This window comes from Varroa jacobsoni, unplaced genomic scaffold (assembly GCF_002532875.2).
Source record: "Varroa jacobsoni isolate VJ856 unplaced genomic scaffold, vjacob_1.0 scaffold_194, whole genome shotgun sequence".
Taxonomy (NCBI): domain Eukaryota; kingdom Metazoa; phylum Arthropoda; class Arachnida; order Mesostigmata; family Varroidae; genus Varroa; species Varroa jacobsoni.
This window is the reverse complement of record NW_019213096.1, coordinates 192,046-212,075: the sequence shown is the minus strand read 5'-3', so window position 1 is coordinate 212,075 and position 20,030 is coordinate 192,046. Positions and strand designations below refer to the sequence as shown.

Sequence of the window (20,030 nt, the reverse complement as noted above, 5' to 3'; positions counted from 1 at the left end):
ATAGTAGTATTCATTTTGCTACAATCATTTAATATGTTTAAGTACTATCAGCCGATATCAGGGGTTTTCATTTTCCATCCTAGCTGTGGGCTACACATACAGACAGATGTCGCTGTTGGTATTGATAATATAATTGCAGTGCACCAGTGGAGAGCGCGTCATTTTTAAACAGATCTTTAGCATCAGTCTCGTTTAGCAGCCTGAGCCTGAAAAAACGGCATCGATACGATAGCCGTAGATTAATTAGAGAATAAACTTTTGGACCCACCTACTTCTAATTCATTGCGGGCCGGGCAATTGTTTTTAAGCATTCTTAAGTGGTCCTAGTAAGAAGTGACATCCACATAGTTAGCCACACTTTTGTTGCCAGCGTTCTTTTATACTGAATATATTCCCTATGTTCGGAGACAGTGCTATACTGAACAGCAACAACTGACCGGAAACATTCATTACTATTCCTTTTAATTACGATCGCCACGTTTATCAGTTTCAGATCCGTTTCATTGTCATCTCGTTATCATCATCCACGTCACGTACTGTTCATTTCGAGTATGAAAACATCGATTTTTCGTCCGGATTTTTTGTTCTTTATATCGTTATCAATGGCTCATACTATTGACCTCCCAAAAATGCATACAATAATAATACGTGACCCCGAGAAGCAAAAATATGGGGGTACCTATATTCACACCTTAAATACGCTCGTTTGATCTCATTTTTAAGCATGATTTAGTTATCGCGTCTAAGCGGTGTTTCTCAAGTTGCACTTTGACTGCTGTAGTGAATCTATTGGTGCGTGTGTGTGTGTCTATGTTTGTGTGTCTGTGTGTATGTGTGTGTCTGGCTGTGAACGAGTGTCTATCGCTGTCTGCATGTGTGTGTGTGTGTGTAAGAATATAACAACTGTGATAACCCTAATTTATACATTATCATAGTTATTACTTGCGTTTTTCAACGAAGTAATCGACACGCTATTTTCCAACCTTCTTTCAGTCCTTGTTCTATTATACGCCAACAAGAGTGAGTGTATTTGATGTTAATCGTTTTCTCTGCCAAAAGTCATCTGCATTTATGCATTTTGTTGATGTAGAACCGCCGCGAAACTGCGGTGGGAACTAAAGAGCGAGATAAGAAGTAACCACATACGAACGTAACTGGTTCCATCTACGCTTAGTGCCTTGTCTACTGCTGTCGAAATTGAACCAGAAATCATACATATAACTACTATCTAGCTAATATATGTATAATATGTATCTAGAACATCAGTATGGCGGCGGGTAATTGCAATTATACGACCAAAGTATACGCGCATATATCTTCTTTGTATGTCTGCTTCCATTTATGATTGTATGTTTTATAACGCATTGCGTCTGTGTGTATGTATTTACGTTGTTTTGTTTGACAAACTTAAATAATATACGTGTCTCGTCACTGCCTCGTTTTTATAGGCAGCCTGAACCCAATGGTAAGCGGCAACTATTGATGACAACGCTTTGCTTTCATTATTTTCGTTCTTTCTGAAATGCGCCTCTGGAGGTAAACGGATAGGTATTTGCCTATGTGGGCGTTTCTCTCGAGTTTCCCCCCTGGTTCGTCACGAGAACAATATCATACTATAGTTATAATCACAAATGCCGAGAATGTTCCAGCTGTTGTTCTTAACGCTAGCGTTAGTGTATAGGCTGCGTTCGCATTTTTCCGCGACCCCGTCGTTCACATGCTCCTCGTGGCTCCTCAATGCAGCAACATAACGTTTGCTTAAGCGAAGTACATAACTTTCAGTGTTTCGGGATGCACCGTGACTGCACGAGCCAGTGCCACCACTGTTCGATCATCTCCGTTCGACGACTGGTGGCTCCCCTCGCCGCTAGAGAAACAAACACAACAGGTCGTAAACGGAAAATGTTAAATTAACTTCTACCGTACTATTATATACAATAGAAGTGATTTGTACTAGCAAACTTTTGCAAAGAGATTACAAAATAATACCGCCTCGCAATTTTAACCAGTAATTCAATTAAAATAATACAGCCGTACAAACTGAATATCAGCTAATGTTATTCATTCACCAAACTATCTGACATGTGTCGTTCACAACCAGTTTGTTGCTGAGGGAGCACATACATGCATACCTGAAACATGGAAGCTTTGAACGAAAACAGCAAGAATGACTGAAGATGGCACTGTTCTCTACTATCATTATCATAATCGTTTTCAGATTACACATTATATGAAAGATATATATATCTTATATATAGATATATATATATATATATATATACATCAGCATAACATTGACACACAAATAAATCAAATTATAACAGCCTAGAATATGAGCGAAGATAATATAACTGTGCAGCAAAAGAAAATACGCATCATTATGGTCCTACCATATACTGGTAATCAGCCTAGGAAACGATGTTAACGGTGATATGGAGTCAATAAGTGGTAGCTGACGTTTCTTGATGTTTCTTCTTTAGTTGTAGTCATTTGTCTTTGTGATTGGCTATGGTGGGATTCACTCACAGGAGGTTCATCGATTTATTTACCCGTTCGACGTTATTTGTTATCAGTTCACTCGAGCGGAACGTCGGTCTATTCAGTTGCCAGCTTTCTTGGGCATCTTACATATCGCGGGCATCCACTCAGGCTCTTTGTTCCCTATATGTTCTTTCTCTGCATAGTGGTATCGAAGGCGTCTCAACGCCGTTATATAAATACATCGGTTCGTCGATATCTTCTTCGAATGTCTTCATTACTATTAAATTTATATTAAAAAATTATAGCTGTAGTACAGGTTGATTTAACGAGGAATCGATAGGTCGCGCCGATGAATCAACAGCATCGAGCTACTACTATTCGGGCAGTCATTAGATGTAGCTATGGCTCTTGGCGGCTTGCGACGGTGGCGCCAACGCTCACCGAACTGCGTCGGTTGAAGTGGAGCTATTTGAACATGTATCGCTGGAAACGAACTTCCGACCGGTGAACGGGAAGTTGTGAGAGTCTCGAAATTTTATGATTGCTTTAGTTTTCTTCGATAGTAAATAGCAGTAGAATGTAAAGTAATTCTTGGTATTCTTGCTAGAAATGGTCTTTGTTGCTGCCATTCACAATTCACAATATAGCAGATCTTCTTTTAACTTTATGTCCTTTACGAACCCCACCCCGAAACACAAATAAAAGTATTGCTCATCTTAAAAGATCTTTTTTAATGTTGTCGACAAAATCTAGGCGAAATACATGACTTTCATGGTATTCATATGAACAGCAACTGCCCGTGCCAAAGCGATAGGATTATTGTCGTCTCCGTTTGTTGAATGGTGACTCCCGTCGCCACTTCATTGCGAAAAGTCGATATTGAACAAATTGTGTCGATAGATGATTTGAAACAGGTAGAAGGATGGGACCATAAAGGCGTAAGCGACGAGACATTGAAGAATCAATTTAAAACAACGTGAAGGTGGTGTAGATGAAGATTTTTTTTTGTCACGATGTGAAGTTGTAGCGGTGACAGAGGTGGTTGAGGTTTTGGTGAAGGCAGTTGTGGTAGTGGGAGCAACATCAATATCATCATCATGACCATGATCATGACCAGCAACGGCAACCGAGAAACAAACATGAACAAAAAATCCGAGAGAAAACCAAACACATTTTAACGTAAGCGGCGTTTCAAGCACAACAGTACCTAGCAGTTAGGGTGCACAGAGTGGCATTATGACAACTATATGACGCACTTGATTTCTGGTGAGTGTCGCTAAAGGTAAACATGTTCTGCGTAATATATACACGTAGCAAAAGTTTGCCTTGCAATATCATTCACTGTCTATGCAATGGCTCTGTCCGATATATTAAGGAAAAAGCAGAAAATTAGAAAAAATATTCTGATAGCTGGCCTTCCTTTCGCGACACCCCTAAACCCATAAATGTGAACCAAGAACAAAATGAAGAGAGCCAACGATCTCCTTTTTATTCGCTAGACTGCAAGAAACAAATTTCTAGGAAATCTAAAAAATAAACTGTACATTTATCTCGATCATTGTAAACAACAAGGTACGAGGTATGTATTAAGGGATGCACAAATGGGCGATTTTACAAGCACGTTTACTATGTGTATGGCTAGTTAAGCCTGGGTAAGACCATGGCCCCTTTATCTTGCAGGGTTCGTGCAATAAAATACTGTAAATATGAAATATAGCAAAAAAATGTATATAGCAGGATGATTCTTGTTTCTATAGCAGTAGCATGCAGAAGAAGTACAGAACAAAGAGTAGTTTGACAAGGTATTAATTTCCATGATCATATACTACAAGTAAATACACAATTATATAATATTATTATTACAAAATCTGGTTTCACTCACTGTAGCATATCGTATATACTACACTTTATCGTAGATCAGGATGGGGTGTAATAATCGTGTAACTACTATTATCAGAAAGATAACACGTTTTAAACACAAATGATTTTCGCTTTGTACGCTCTCCGCACGTTCGAAGCAATTTGTTAATATTATCGTACCTGTCGTGCTCTTTCTCGACGAGATGGTATCGTGCACGGAACGCTACCAGATGAGCGTAGTACGCAGGCGCTGGAATTGATACTGAGCGTGTACAACGTACATACGTGTGACACAATTGGTAGGTGAGACACTGCAGTTCGTCGGCTGTGAACTGATTGTCGTCCCAGAGCACATGATAGTGCGAAGGTCGCGATGTGCCCTGGATACCGGCATGAGAACAAAGGTAGAAATCAAACTCGGTTGGGTGCGTGATACCTACATCGACCGTCGTGCCAGCAGGAATATTGCCTGATTTTCCCATCTGCTCTTTGCGGTCTGCGCAGAAAAGACGAGTGTGGTGGCGTTTCTGGACTACTATTAAGGTGATTCCTGTTTTCAAAAAAGGAGAGACGACAAAACCACCGAGTTATTCATGAATACCATCGAATGCTAGACATAAATAAGAAATATATTGCGGATCACTGTCGTAGGATTCAAGTTTAATACCTAAAGAACTGCCTATCAAATTTTCTCTCCAAGCCAGAACTAAACGTATCTTAATATTCTATGGCATTGCTAAATAATAATGTAATAGTACTGTATGAAACATTCCTTCGCTAAATCATACGGATAAATTTACTTGTCTTAAAAGTAGATTCGTTTAATTGCGTCCAAAGCAAGATTATTTTGTACTCATTAGTTGCCAACGTCATAAAAATCATACCTGGCTTATAATCATACTCCAACTGTAGGCAAGCAGACCGAATGGCGATTAGCTCGTGGTGCAGAACTTGGTGGAACTGGCCTTCCGATACTCCGTCCCGGTAAAAAATTATTCGATTCGGTTTGAAGCGCGTTGATCGATAGAACTGTATTAGAAGTTCCTTGACCATCGAAGCGAGATCCTGAATAATTTCTTGTCGATGTTGCTGTACTCGTACAGTGGCCGCATACCGGGACGGATGAGCATCCATCGATCCTACGACAGCGGCAATCGAAGGTTTTTTATTGTCCCCAGCAGGTGGGTGAGTAACGTCACATCCGAAGAAAATGACAGGCTCGTTGAACACTTTTGGCCGGATAGACGGTACAAGGATTGAGTTGATGCCACCGAGTTTGACATTGATCTTTAGGCATAGGTTGGAGAGGGTCTGCGGTGATGTTTTGTTAACGTTTTTCGCCTGCACGCATTGCGTAGCCATACCGAGCACGGTGTCGCCGACGCGTTTAACTTCGGCGTACACTGGCGTCTTGCCTGGCAGCACGACGACCACCAGCTGTAAGCCCTGAAACGTCGTTTTCAGGTAGCGGAACATTGGTTCTACCTGATCGGGGCCAGAGGCATATTTGCAGAAACACGGCTGACCGATAATCGGCATGCCAGCATCGCTCGATATTTTCTGCAGCTGTTGCGTAAAACTGCGTAGGGCATCCTCGCGGCAGCCCCGCTGTGGGGCAAAGCACGCGATAGCCCATATACGGATCTCGACACCGGTGTGGAACTGTTTGCCACGCATGTCCCACACGCCGCTGTTGGGCAACGCCAGAGCTTTGGTGCGTCCACCGTACTGCAGCTTTGGCGGAGGCAGCACCCTCCCACGAACCTCCATCATAGTATGCGCGATAGACAGACCAAACTCCTGCACATAGGGATCCTTGTTGAAGTCGGCCTTGCGAACGAGGTTATTGATCTCACGTTCACGGTCCGGCGCGGAACGGGCGGTTGCCTTGATCATCGTCGAAGTCTGTAGGTCGGTGAGCTTCTTGATGCAGCGCTGTCCAGCCACCACATTACACACCTCCAACGGGAGGTATGTATGCTTGTGTTCTTGGCCCACCTGCAAGCATGGGAAATGCGGGTAGCGCAACTTCATCTTGTACTTATCAAGAAAATATTTAGCCACGGTACACTCTACCGTTTGGCCATTCTCGAGCTGCAGCGGGAACGACTGTAGTTGGGCGGGTCGACGCGTAACGTTGCAAACACGATATTTGCGGCGCATTGACCCGCAATGCGTAATCTCAATCTTGAGCCCCTTGATCTCTTTGGTGAACTTCACACGCTGTGAATCGGTGAGCACCCGCCGTTGTTCGGCTGGCTCTCGAAGCTCGAGTACTTCGCACATGAACTCGATGACTGGCTGTGCCTTGTAGAAGGCCGTTGCTGATACATCGATATTGAGCATCATCTTCCATTGCGAGGGCCGAACAGACTGATGGAAACCAAACCACACTTCACGGCCACCACCCAGTGGATGAAAATAGCCTTCTGGAGTACTGAAGAAGGAACGACCAACTGGTGTATACGTCATGGAAGGTAGATGGCGCATCACCACATCCATAGCCTGAATAGCGTCTAGTGGGATGTTACGAGATCGCCCTTCTAGGGCTTCTTCAAGACCGTACAGGCTCACTTGAGCCATCCATTTGATTGCTACGCGAAACACTCGGTCTTTGCCCTCGCCCGGAAGGGTTACTTCAAGCTCTACCTTATCTTTTCCAATAGGAAGATCATCTCTTGTGTACATATTTTTACGGCCATCAAATACGGGCTTTTGGTTACCGAAGATTTTTGAGCAAGACTGCACCATTGTCTCGATGATTTCACGATTTACTTTACGCGGGCATTTGTCCGGGGTGATTGTGACATCGTAGTGATGTAGGTAGCCACGGGGCATTGTAATCTGGAAGTGGTTGGCACGCAGCATAATTGGCCGACCTTCGGTGCCGACGTTAGGTCTGCGTGGGCAGACGAAGTTGAGTTCCGAGGGTGGAGGCGGCGGCGCTCCCATGCCGACATTGAGCGGAACCACAGCACTACCAGGCGGTGAAAGAGGACCCTGAGGTCGCGCCACTGGAAGCTGAGTGCCCGGCGCTCCCATAGCGCCTAATGCACCACCGGGGGTCACTGGACCACCCGCTGAAATAAGTGAAACAAATCTGCATTACTAATTTGTGCTTATAATAAGAGTTATGATACATCGTTCATTATCAATACAATAATGTCGTCCCTTTATGCCGATATCTGTTATACCTGCATGGGTAATAATTTGTGCTTCATTCGAACCATGTGGGACATCATATTTGAGGAAGGTATTCGAGTATTGTTCGGTCAAATGTCGTTTTTCGTACTCAACTGAGACTTGAAAGAGCAGGCTAAGTGCCTTAGCTTTGAAAGCTATGAAATCTCGAGTGAAATAATTAGCGCTGCACAAAAATTAAATGGTGAGCTGGAATGTTTTCGTTTACATTTATAGAGTGCATACATGTTTCCGTTACATTCGTTACGTGTTTAAATATCACTGCGGATATCAGATGGTAGCCAAGCAATCAACATCCATATAGAAATAACTAATGTGCAAAGTAAGATCGATGCGTGCGTCCAGCAGTGGTCGCGTTAAGCACTGCGCCCTTCGCTGTTCTTCTTATAGACCATTTTATTTATTTAACTGTTTTTGTATTTGTGTTACTCGATAGTTGATCTATTTCACACTGTCATCGCAGTCATAAAGGTAACTATTATTTAATGTCAACAGAAAACAGACCCTATGCAGTCGACAGGTCAACCTTAACTTACTTCTATACAAACAGTTTTTCCTTCAAATAGGTCCTGAATAAGCATTCCTGATACTAGTGCCTTATAGGGCCTCTTCTATTAGTAAAGAAATAGGATTCCGTTCCCTTATGGAATTGTGGGTCACAACACTGAAAGACGCTATTTCATACGCATCCATTCTTTACAACCTTATATAGAACTCCTATTTAATGAACACCTATTGTATGTGCAAAACAAGCCAATAACTAAGTCGCAGTGTGATACAAGGGCAAAATCTTGTTCATTTAAAAAACGTATTTAAATCCACATCACTGGTATCTTCAAGAAAGTCACGATATGGGTAGGATTCTGAGTAAGGAAGAAAACGTTGTGAAGAACAACAACTTGACTTAAACAATACTTCCGCATCGGACCATAGCCTAAAAGATTCGTCTCTCTAACTGGCGATAAGTATTAAGTCTGTAAGTGAAGATAAATATTTTTCAAAATTACTCATTAAAAATCACGGAACACTTACAGCAAAATTGCACTAGTTCGATGCGGATTAATACAGTACCCTTCAATAAAAGCATAGTCAAAACTGCTGTGTTCAGTTGTCTGTGTAGGAGTGTCGTTATTTTCTGATACCTGTTTTCCAAATAAATATGAGACTACATAAAATTCTCGATAAGCTTTAAAATAATAGAATACATATTATTTCTAAATCTAACATATATCCTAAATCATGCTCATAGGGTACATCAATTTAATCGTGTCAGAAAGGAAGCAAAAAAATATTTTGAGACAATTATACGAGATTAGATGTGCTGCTGTCACAAAAACATGCCTGCCCCCTTTTCTCTTACTGCCATTGCATAAAATGTTTATTATTTGAGATCGATCAATAAGACGGCCAGTGTAGAAATACAGAATGGACTGGAAACATGGTCTGTTGTAGGGAAGAAAACACGGGTGGGGAGAACGGCAAACAATTATCTTTTGCTTTCACTCCATCGTATCAGTATGTGGCTAGGTTCTTCTTTGCGACTGTCACCTGGTTTTTCTCCATCGTTAATGTTCGGCCCGCCAAATGCTTGCGCCTAGATGCAGCCGAAAGATGCGCAGATATGAAACTCAAAAGATATCAAAGACGAAGTTTGTATACTCCGCAGCTGTCTGATAATGGCCAATAGCATCCTTCGATCAGATCCCTGTCAGTCAATACGTCAGAGATATCTGAAGTTGTTGATACAATTATGCGAAGAAATGATATATATATATATATATATATATATATATATATATATATGAAGAGAGAGAGAGAGAGAGAAAGAGTTACTGTCCATTATTAAACTCATTAAAAAAGAGATAAGATAGAATCCAGATATTAACCACCGACAAATCAGAAATGTAGTTCACTGTTTTCTACGAATATTCATTATAGCAGGCAAAATTTAAGTTTTTATATCCTCTGTTACTCAGGAATGTTTTCCATAAAGTATTATAGGTCAGTGAAGTTCAAATAGATTTCGCACAAATTAGTTTTTCGTCCTCAATGATCCAAGAACGTAAGCAGATAGCAAGTAAATTTATTTACTCAAAATCGTGCACCTTAATAGATGTATTAGTTACACCACTTGATCGACACAATTTTAGAGAAGAAATCACAGCAGAACCACCGCACGTTCTAGGCTTACTATTTCATCTGTGTGACGTATACTCTAGTAGTCAGCCCTTCAGCTAATCACACAAAAATCGGGCGCACTTTAGGAATTAAACACAGTAAGTTAATCATACAGGGAGTCGTGAAAGTGGTCCGGTTCCACAATATCCAAACGTCATCATATGGTATTATTTGCAATAGTTTTGGTATGGCATCCAGGACAAAAGATGCATTGTACGTACGTATCTTTGCACATAATTGTGCCGCTAAATTTGAGCATTTAAGCGTAGCAAACTGCAAAGGGTATCAACGAATTTTGCGATACTCACCTATTCAATATAGATCATAGGTGTCTATGATTACCCAAAATATCACGTGTCTATTCACAATACGAAATCATAGAGGTCCTCGTTTACAAGACGCTACCAATAATAAACGAAATGGAATTCCATCCCACATATTTTCCAATCGCTTACAAAGATCTGCTCATATAGAGGTTTTATATAGTTACAATTAGCCGATTAAATATTTGATATATCCCTGCGACACAGGCTAACTACCCATATTCCATCTACTAACACGAAAACAACTGAAAAAGTTCACTCAGTGAAATTCGGTCACCGAACGCTTTTCTTCGTCATAACGACTCATTGCTACTCGGCGTCTCTTAGGCCACACTCGACGCTTGGGACTGTACTTGAATACAATATGGAGCTCTGATGACCAAGTTCCCTTACAACCCCCCAACGGACTATCTCTCCTCCTTTTATAAGTTCAGCCTCGAGCTTTACGTAAGAACGTACAAATGACATCACACATCCCACGATTACAATACGCAATGCGTTCAGTCATCATACTAGCGGTGTTTAGCAACAGTGCGACGATGAGCATAAGTACTCACTCGGGGGCTAGAGGCCCTACACATATAAACAAACACTCACAAACGGACGCAAAGACGGCAAGCCAGTTATAAAAATTCAAAAAGCTGTGGGATAGATTAAAACGCACGCGAAATACCAAATAGCACGAGGTGTAGGTAATACCAGAGGCCGCGTCTGCTTTGAGATTGCTGCCGGTACTACAGAATAGAGATGAGGTGCGAGAGAGAGGGGGGGGGGGGGTGAAAGAGACGGCTTTCCTTAGGCCTATTGGGATGTGCTCGTTCCATGAGGGTCAACACGTCGGCCATATCCAGGCAACGACCCCAGATCCTGGCCTCACTAGTAGCATTCATAAGTATGGCGGCGGCCCATTGAAGAGCCAATCCTATGAGAAGGAGTTTGAAATTTCGTACACAAGAATATATTTACATGCTATACACGTATATTACTTACGCTGGCCGATGGGATACATGGTAGTTAGTTGAATGGATGTTAGATACGGTCAATCGCTGTGAATCAGATTGTTGTTGGTGCAACGCCTGCAGTGAAGACCACCAGGTCTTTCGTGTTTCGTGCAGAATAATGAAGAGCTGCACGATTTTTCGAATTACAAACACACGCGGCGAACACAGTCACACAATATCTCATTAAGCGAGGCTTGAGGTTCCCGTTTTCTTTGCGCAGTTGATTGCCTCTCAAGCGCTCTTTCTCTTGGAAGGGTCGGGCCAACAGATTCACAAGCACCGTATCCAACAAGCTGAGCCTAACCCTTCAGCAAGATAAGACCTTAACGTACTTCCGCTCCTCTGCTTCGCTTCGCTACGTTACTTGGTTCGTATCCGTTAACGATCGTTGCCTGTCGCGTTCACAAATGTGACAACAGCATTCGTCGCACTCAGTCCGATTGATTGACCTTACGTGAAAATAGCAAAATCGTTTTTGCTTGCCGCTAGTCCACACAGCCACCAATCCTCGATCGCAACACAACTACTGAAGTCTCGTATGACCTCGTTTTCTTTCACACGTACTGTGCGTGTTCTTTGTGTGAATCTGTCGATCCAGCAGCAGTATTAGCAGCATCAGCAGACTAGCTGAATCTACTTAAAATTTCCCTTGGTACGGCTCTTCTAGCGAACACAAATCCGTGATTATTAAACCCTGTGTGTGCTGCCGGTGCTTGTTGCTGTGATCTTGGTCGTATTTATTGATGGTGCTATTGGTGACGGCGGGTGGTGCCGTTGCAGCGCTGTTGTAACACCAGCAACACTCGCAGCAGCTATACTGCGACCGGTTCGGTAGGGCGAACAGGCTCGATGCTACCACTCACAGCAGCAAAAGGCAGACAGCGACGAGACAGGACCTCCCTCGGCCGGCAGCAGGACCACGACACACAGCCAGACGGACGGACGGACGAACAAACTCTCTCGTCCAGTCAGTAAGCAGCCGCCCAAACTGCCTCTCGACTACTGCTACTACTACTACTACTACTATTGCTGCTGCTGTGGCCACTTGCACTGCGCTACTCTACGGCGATATGATGGTGGAGATGATGGTGATCGTGATTATGATGATGATCCTGCTGCCGCAGCAGAGCACACAACGCCCGCTAACCAGGCGACACTCGCCAAGTCATCTCACAGTGGAAGTAGTAGCAGCAGCAACAGCAGCGCCGCCGGTAGCGACCGATACAACTAGCGCCCTCACAGGAGCACACGACCAAACAACACACGTCCTGTCGATGCAGCGGCGGCAGCAGCAGCGGCGGCGGCGAGACGACACAACCAAGCGAACAACCGGGCACAGGAACCGCACACACTACTTACAGGCGCCCGTATCCGTCCCGTACACACAGGTCTTCTAACAGCAGTTCTCTTTTTGTTCTTGCTTCTCCTGCCGTCTTTACGCCGTCCCAGCAGTGACAGCAGTTTATGGGCCTGTGATACTTCGTTTTCGTCGTTGGCGGCAGAGGCACCGGCGATGGCAGTGGCAGTACCGGTGGCGGCGGTGGTGGTTCGCGGCGGCGGCGGCGGCGGCGGCGGCGGCGGCGGCGACGACGACGACGACGACGACGACGACGACGACGACGACGACGACGGCTAAATGTGGAGGCTCTCACGAAAACGGCCGCCAACGAGGAGCCTAGTATGGCCGGGTCACTCACCAGACAGAGCGCGCTTACCTAGCTGGTTGGCTGACTGATATAGCTGAACAGCGACAAGGAAAACGAACGTGCGCTCGTTACTGCCTAGCCCTTTCAAAGCGCTGCAAGCGCCACTCAGAACCAGTCACAGTCGTTGCCTGTAGCATATATCGTTCACGTAACCCAGACACACATGTTTGCAGACGACAACGATCGCCAGCCAGTGCACGGAGGGAAAGGAAGAAAGGACGATGACCATAGCTATCTTATGATGGCGGCCTCCCGCCAACAGCGGCCAAAGTAGAACGGATAAGTTTAGGAGCCAAAGGGAGAGAGACGGAACAGCAGATGGTCATGAGGAGGAGGAGGAGGAAGAGGAGGAGGAGGAGGAGGAGGAGGAGGGGGATGAGGAGGAGCAAGTGTCCCGCATGAGCAGCCGCAGCACGGCGATCAACCCAGCACAAATAACATAGGCACACATTCGTATTAAACCGGAGCACAAACCACACAGACCAATTGCACAGATAGATTAAGTAGATAAATAAATAGATTAGATAGATATATAAATTAGATTAAATAGATGGATAGATAGATTACGTTAAATAGATCAGATAGATTAGGTGGATATATATTAAATTAAATAGGTTAGATTAGATTTGATTTGATTAGATAGATGTTGGTGGTAAGCGCATCCAGTGAGTCAATCGCTGCGAGCCGCCCTAAAAGCCCCTAGTTAAAAGCCTGTTCCACTAATAATTTCAGCTATAGGGAGCGCGAGGACGTCATTTTAGTATACGCAAAAGGAGTGAACGAACACGGCCGTGTGGCGAAGTCGGGGGCGATCCTAACGGCAAGCAGCCACATTGACGGCGCATGCGTGTATCGCGTCGGCTTACATATTCGGCAACGGCCAAATTTCAGCAAAGGTTTCAGCACCTCGAGGGGAGCACCTGCGTCCATTTGGCACGCAGTACAAGTACAGCCTACCTAGAGATCAAAAGCAAGGGAACAAACTAAACAAGTAGATATTATAATAAGATTTCTCTTCTTTCGAGTACCGATAGTTTCGTCACTTAAAAAGATATACTCTCTATGTAGTTGTATTAAAAGTGTTTGCACTGACCCTTATCACTGAGTGCGAATCTGCACTAATAAATGGCGGCATTATTGACGTCTATGGATAAAAGTAAGCTATTAAAATACCTACTAGATATCGGAGTATGGAATTCCATACTTTGTTGAACGACTGGCTATTATTAACAAACTAATACGTCCGAGCCAGTTGCAATTACCGTTTGTTGGACACCTGTACCCTAAACATACAATACCATACAATACCAATATAGAGTTAGATGGATGAAAGTAGACGTCGAGGTAATTGCGTGCACTATATTTAAATTTTAACGTAGCGACAGGACTATAGCAATTTTTTATTTTTTCTTTTTCCAACTTCGTAAAACTATATTTTTTATTATGAATATTTTCTATTAACAACTCTACTCAATGGGCGTAATCATCTGCTAAGTGACGCATAATATGTGCAATGCCATTGAATTAACTTCAATTAACATTCCATTCCAAAACATTGCAGCCAAACGATCCTATAAACACTCAATCAACTAAATCACAAAAATAACTGAAACAGCAATTTTGTGCCTACCAGAAAAGGGTTATCTAACTTCGGAAGTTAGCACGTATCGAATTCGCAACCTTTTTTCCTATATTTAGCCATTAACTTCACAACAGAAGCTAACTCTCCTCACCTCAGGGACGATCGAATCTTAAAAGAGCACGATATAAAATCCCTGGTTTGGAATGAGGGTAAAGAAAACATGGCAATTACTATTAATGATTATCACTACTTACTCTAAGAGATTATCTTGTTCCCTCTAGATGGATAAAAATTGGTCGCATTTCATGTTTCTTTTTTTACCAGACAACGCGCCTTTGTAAAGTCATTGAAATGCTTTAAATTGGATCTTGTAGCGTAAAGTACCTATATATTTCGTTTTTTTTTTTTTTTTTATAAAATATCCCAACTAACAGCAGATAAGTTGGAAAAAAATTGGAAGTTCTATCGACACAAATTATATTTACAATCAAAAACCTTCAAATTAAGTACTGCAAGTAACGTTAAACGTCTTTGAATCCTCTCTTACGCTGTGACTAGTAAATATACAGATGTCCCTTGATGTGTCGGCATTGTTAATGGCTACCATGAGCGATTACTCTATTTTCCATCCCACGCATCCATACAATGCCAATACTGATTAAGCTTTACAAGGTAATACAAAAGCAAACATCAGAGCTAATACCTTTTCCTAAGGGAGTTGGCATGCTTGATTGTCGCTCGCTCCACTAGGAAATCAATGTGTCTGTTGTTCATTATTTTATGTTTATTATTAATGTGTTTATTATTTAATGTCATCCTGTTTATTATTTGTTTAAGATGTCTATTATTAATCTCATCCTCTAGGAACTAGCTTATACGGAACGCATTAGGTTAAACTTTGAAATTTAGATAGAATATCAATAATCGTTATTTTCACGGGTGAAACAATCAATCAATTCAGGATTTTCACACTTAGGTGTGATCATTATTTGCTATTCTCTGTCCATAAGAATAAGGTAGAATCAAGTCGAACTAAACTAACTCTCGCGAACAGTGAGGTTTGACTTGACTCGACTAATAACAATTCTAACTTGCGTGCAAATTATAAACAATTATTTGATATGGTTTAATTTATATGAAAGACAAGATTATTGAGTAGTATACGCGTTCCTCCACAATAGGCATCTTAACAAGGATACCCACAGGAATACACCTGAGAAATTCCTTGTTTGTACAGTTTCAGTTATCGACTACCAAACACATCATAGTGAGCTGGCTGGTGTTTACAATTTTGCGTAGCTATGCTCTTTTGCTTTTTGTTGTAATTTAAGTAAAATTATAGTTTGTATTATTCGTAATGATATTAGACAGCAGCTACTTCAGTACCCCATGGACGTTTTTTCCTATCATTAAATGGTATCGTCCCACATTAAACGACTTCAAACATTTTCAACAGCGGAAGCCTCTTTCGCGAATCGCACCATCGCGGAAAACAAGCGGCCTGTCGCCGCTAACGCCCTCTTTCTTGTAACACTGTTGTTGCTGGATATAATCGTTCGGGCAACGAAATCCACAATTGCCATCACCTAAAAGCCTTTCTCACAAGCGAATAGAGCGACACATTTGCTCTAAGCAGTCATATCGTCTCGCACTATCAGGCCGGTAGTAACAGCCTGACTGCTCGCCGTCTTTGCTAACCAAGGACCAACAGATTGAAGCTATGATAAGGGGAGCAGCAGGTGGTCCCGAAGTAATAACAATGACATCATCTGCACTTTTCTTCTACTTCGATCGTCCATAATCGTAACAATAAAAGTAACGTTTACCTCTTTTCTAACAGCTGACTCCGCAAGGGTCGAGGGATCACCGCAGTGTTAAATTTACGACACGCTTTCTTTTTATCGTTTTTGCTCTGTGGCTTGCGCTCTTAATCAATCTAATTTTTCCCCTATCGCCGTTTTTCCTGAGGCTTTTTTTCGGTATTTTTCGATTGGCCACGCGACCCGTATCTCTTTGCATGTTTGTAGCTGTGTTACTATCATATCACCATGCAGTGGTAAGCATAATAATAAATAGTGACATTATAACAGCTGCGTGTTATTGGCATCATTGCGTTGGCGCTTTTTATCTGTTATTATTGTATACCTGTGTCTTAGTAATTACTAACCTAACAGTACTGAGCCAGTGAGTCGGTTCATTGCAGGTCCCATTTACGGACACGGCAGTCGAAGATGACAAAAAAACGCTCGATGACGGCAGTATGACAAAGGATGGCAACCCTCTGGACAACACAGGAAGCGTCTCACATAGGGCAAAGACGGTAGCACACTATATCTCTCCACTGGTTGGGGTAATGTCACCAACAGCTACAGCAGCGACACTTGCACCTACACGTGAGTCCGCACCCACAAACACAGAGCAACTGGTAGTAGTAGTAGTAGTAAGAGTAGGGATACCAATAACTGTTCTTCGTCGTCCGTGTAATGATATCTTACTTGCGCGGGTCGATTACGAGGTGGCCAGCTGGTGGTGCGGTCGACATTGAGTGCCTCCTAATCAATTGGCCGCTTAATTACCACTCAGCTACAGTGAATAACAGAACTAACCAGTTAGAAGTTCAGTTTGTGACAAATGCCACACCATCGTTGGCATTGCCCTCTGCAGTCGCACGGGGTTGCGTTGTTATGTCGTTCCTCTTCCAGCTGGCTTCGTTAACATCTCGTTTTGAGACTATGCACGCGCGGTGACAAGCCCTACATGAAGCGCGACGACGTCAGGCCGCGGCACCGCAGTCAGTAGTAGCAGCAGCATCCGCAGCAATAGCGCCGCCGCGTTTTAGCGGGGTTCTGCCGGGCGCTACCGAGTACCGACTGAAGCTACGGTCTCCTGCGACGGTAGCAAAAGTCGCAAACACAACAGCTGAAGTGGTTCTCGTCGACTGAACGCTGTTAGTTAGAAACAAGTTCTAATAGCATTAGCGTCGTGTAGCAGTTGCAGTTAGAAGTTGTAGAGCGTGAGCTCAGATTGACGATTGTCGTCGTTCCTACCCTTTCGTTTGCCCAACGCTGCCGTTTCGCCGTGATCGGTCAATCGGTCCGTTTGTTTGACAGTCTGTGCTAGTCTCTCGATCTAACATTATAGGTTCTCCGCGTACGACGCTATCTGGTCGTTTTTCTACACTAGTACCTGCACAGACAATATGAGTGAACGAACGCACGAGCGAGCGATACCCCGACGACAGCGGCAGCAGCCACTGGAAGTAATACGTACAAACACACACACACACACACACGCGCATTCAAACACACATACACAAATACACTTACATATACACACAAACACACACAGACAGAAGGCCGTACAGCAGCCGCAGCAACAGTCGCGCCACCGACACTAGTAGCGCTAACAGCAGTAGCGAGCCGTTGACAACAACAACGATTCGCGGCTTTCAACTGCTATTCATGCCGTGCTCGAAAAGCAGCTATGGAATAGTTTGCATGCAATTCTGTAGCTCATGATTAGGTTAGCTTGGTAACGACGAGCCGGTTTGCCAGCAGCAGCGGCGGTAGTTGGAGTGGCGCTCTGCTTGCCGTAGGCGCCGCAGCCTCCTCAACAAGTGCTGTAATTGCGCAGTAGGCTGGCACCGCTATATGCTGCTGATGATGACAGTGGTGATAATGATGATGATGATGATGATGATGATGATGGTGTGTCGGTGGTGGTGATGATGATGAAGCCAGTGGATTGTTGTGAGTGTGTGAATTAGCAGACGACGACAACGACGACGACACAGAAGCCTGCGAGGCTATGCCGAGCGCGGCAGCGGCAGACACGACGACTGCAGCGGCGAAATTCTCTGTAGGTAAAAGAGCGCTGTGGAGCGTCCGAGATCGTACGGCAAAACGGCGGGTCAAGCAGAATGAGAAACAATTGGTCGGGTTGAATTAAGCTGACTTCCGCTAGTCTCCATGATGTTGTGGTATCGCGTCGCCCTATTGAACTTATCGACAAGCAGATGATGTGGGTTCAGAACCAGGAGGAGACAGACAACTATTTTTTGTGCAAGAAGGGGTCATCAGCCGTTTCGAACAGCAATTCTTAACTAAAGCAGTATTGAGCTTGAGAGCTTATATACTGTCTAATCTAGATGGAAAAAAAGCAATGGCGTTTGTTGAAATAGCCAGCAGAGTGAACTACGGCTTTGCACAAGGAGTTGGGCCATAGGCCAACATAGAGAACAAGCTGACGACGTATTGACACTAAATCAGGTGCCGGACAACTCATGCTTTTGATGCAAAATACTGCCATAGCTAGCAAATATCTATTAGATGATGACATTAAATAGTACAATACTATGGAACCAGTAGCTATACATGATATACGAGATAACAGGCGTACAACCGGTGACGAACAAACGGTGGTCGTAATAAGACATGTGGCACGAAGACTGACCTACCTTCTACACCGAATACGATGAAAAATCAAAAGGAGTTAGCAATTTGTAACAACAGTGGCAGATATACTTCGATGAAGTAATTTTAGTTATCTGAGACTGAAATACTCAAGTGGCAAGAAGAAAATGAAGTTCGAACAACACTGAGAGCCTATACACACACGAGTGAAAAGCAGAAACATTTGCACGCACAACAATTATGCTAGTTTTCACGTACATGATCCGACGGACAAGAGTTATGATGGATATACCTATTACTTTTGCACATTCATGTCGGTAATAATAGGAACACCAGAATGATCTATTTTGTACACGATCATGAAGCTGTTTGTCAATATTTATTCATTTATTTCTATCCAAAAATATACACAGGACACTGCGTTCATGGCAGCGCCATATCGGCTAGACAGTTTCACACATTATAATTACTGTATTATTGTCCTTATTTATTAATGTTGTTGCTTTGCTGTTACTATTGATGGTGTTGCCGTTGCTAAACTCTCATAATGATGTCCTAATTGTTGCGATTGACTTTCTTCTGCGTTCTGTGTCCCCTGTGTTTTAAAAATGTCCACCTCAGATAACACGTTACACTGCTGCTAGTAGCAATCTTTTCGTCCACCTTCTAAATAACCATTACCTACCGTTCTTCATACGTTTCGCCCATACGCTCTCACTGAATGTTTGTTATTTCACGTTATTGATGTATGATTTTCGTTTCAACATGCATTCGTAGCGTGTTTGTTGGTATAATGTCGCTCTACTATATTTGCATTTTCGTACACATATTAAGTAAGTTCGGCGTTACTCAATCTTCGCTCGCTGCATTACGTTCGTCTATGCGTATAGGCTGCTCTATACGAACTACGTGACTTCTCTGCTGTACTGTCTTATGCTGCTGCTGCTGCTATCTGACTCAAAAACATTTGAATAAGTGCGTTTGGCTGTGTGAAATACATGTCCGAGTTATTTCAGTAAGTCTGTGATGGAATAGGCATAGAAGACTGACAATTCTCTGTCTTTTTACAGCAGCTTCTTACGTTCAGTGCCCCCCCCCCCCCCCCCCGCCCCATCTCCGTTGCCCTATTCCGTGTGCTGAGCGCCGCTCTGATTCAGCTAAACTTCATCCAGACTTATACGTTGTGGATCTGTAGATCAGAGCAGTAGTTCAAGCGAAGTCGACAAATAATAATGGCAGCATAATGGCGAATGCAACAAATTGTTCTACACCCCTTCGCTTTAGTT

General features: G+C 43.2%; 1 protein-coding gene and 1 long non-coding RNA gene across 5 annotated transcripts in view; one reads left to right on the top strand and one right to left on the bottom strand.

The window, feature by feature from the left end:
- Positions 1–348: 348 nt before the first annotated feature.
- Positions 349–16,588, bottom strand: AGO1 (protein argonaute-1). Of its 4 annotated transcripts, XR_015315992.1 has the most exons (6): positions 16,500–16,568; positions 11,034–12,784; positions 5,226–7,421; positions 4,522–4,891; positions 2,391–3,339; positions 349–1,867 (listed from the first exon to the last, which is right to left on the bottom strand). XR_015315992.1 is itself a non-coding variant. In XM_086973515.1 (4 exons), exons 1-4 carry the CDS (start codon positions 16,540–16,542, stop codon positions 1,759–1,761), a joined length of 2,718 nt encoding a protein of 905 aa, XP_086829641.1. In that variant the 5' UTR covers positions 16,543–16,588; the 3' UTR covers positions 349–1,758. The 4 variants fall into 4 exon arrangements, 1 of the variants encoding a protein (XP_086829641.1); XR_015315990.1 differs by lacking the exon at positions 11,034–12,784 and having other exon boundaries at positions 16,500–16,588; XR_015315991.1 differs by lacking the exon at positions 16,500–16,568 and having other exon boundaries at positions 11,034–13,033.
- The window catches only part of LOC147753830 (uncharacterized), a 14,353-nt gene continuing 8,358 nt past the window's right edge, over positions 14,036–20,030 (top strand). The window contains exons 1-2 of the long non-coding RNA XR_015315993.1: positions 14,036–16,388; positions 16,536–16,725. This is a non-coding gene — a long non-coding RNA (uncharacterized LOC147753830). The remainder of the gene's footprint in view (positions 16,389–16,535; positions 16,726–20,030) is intronic.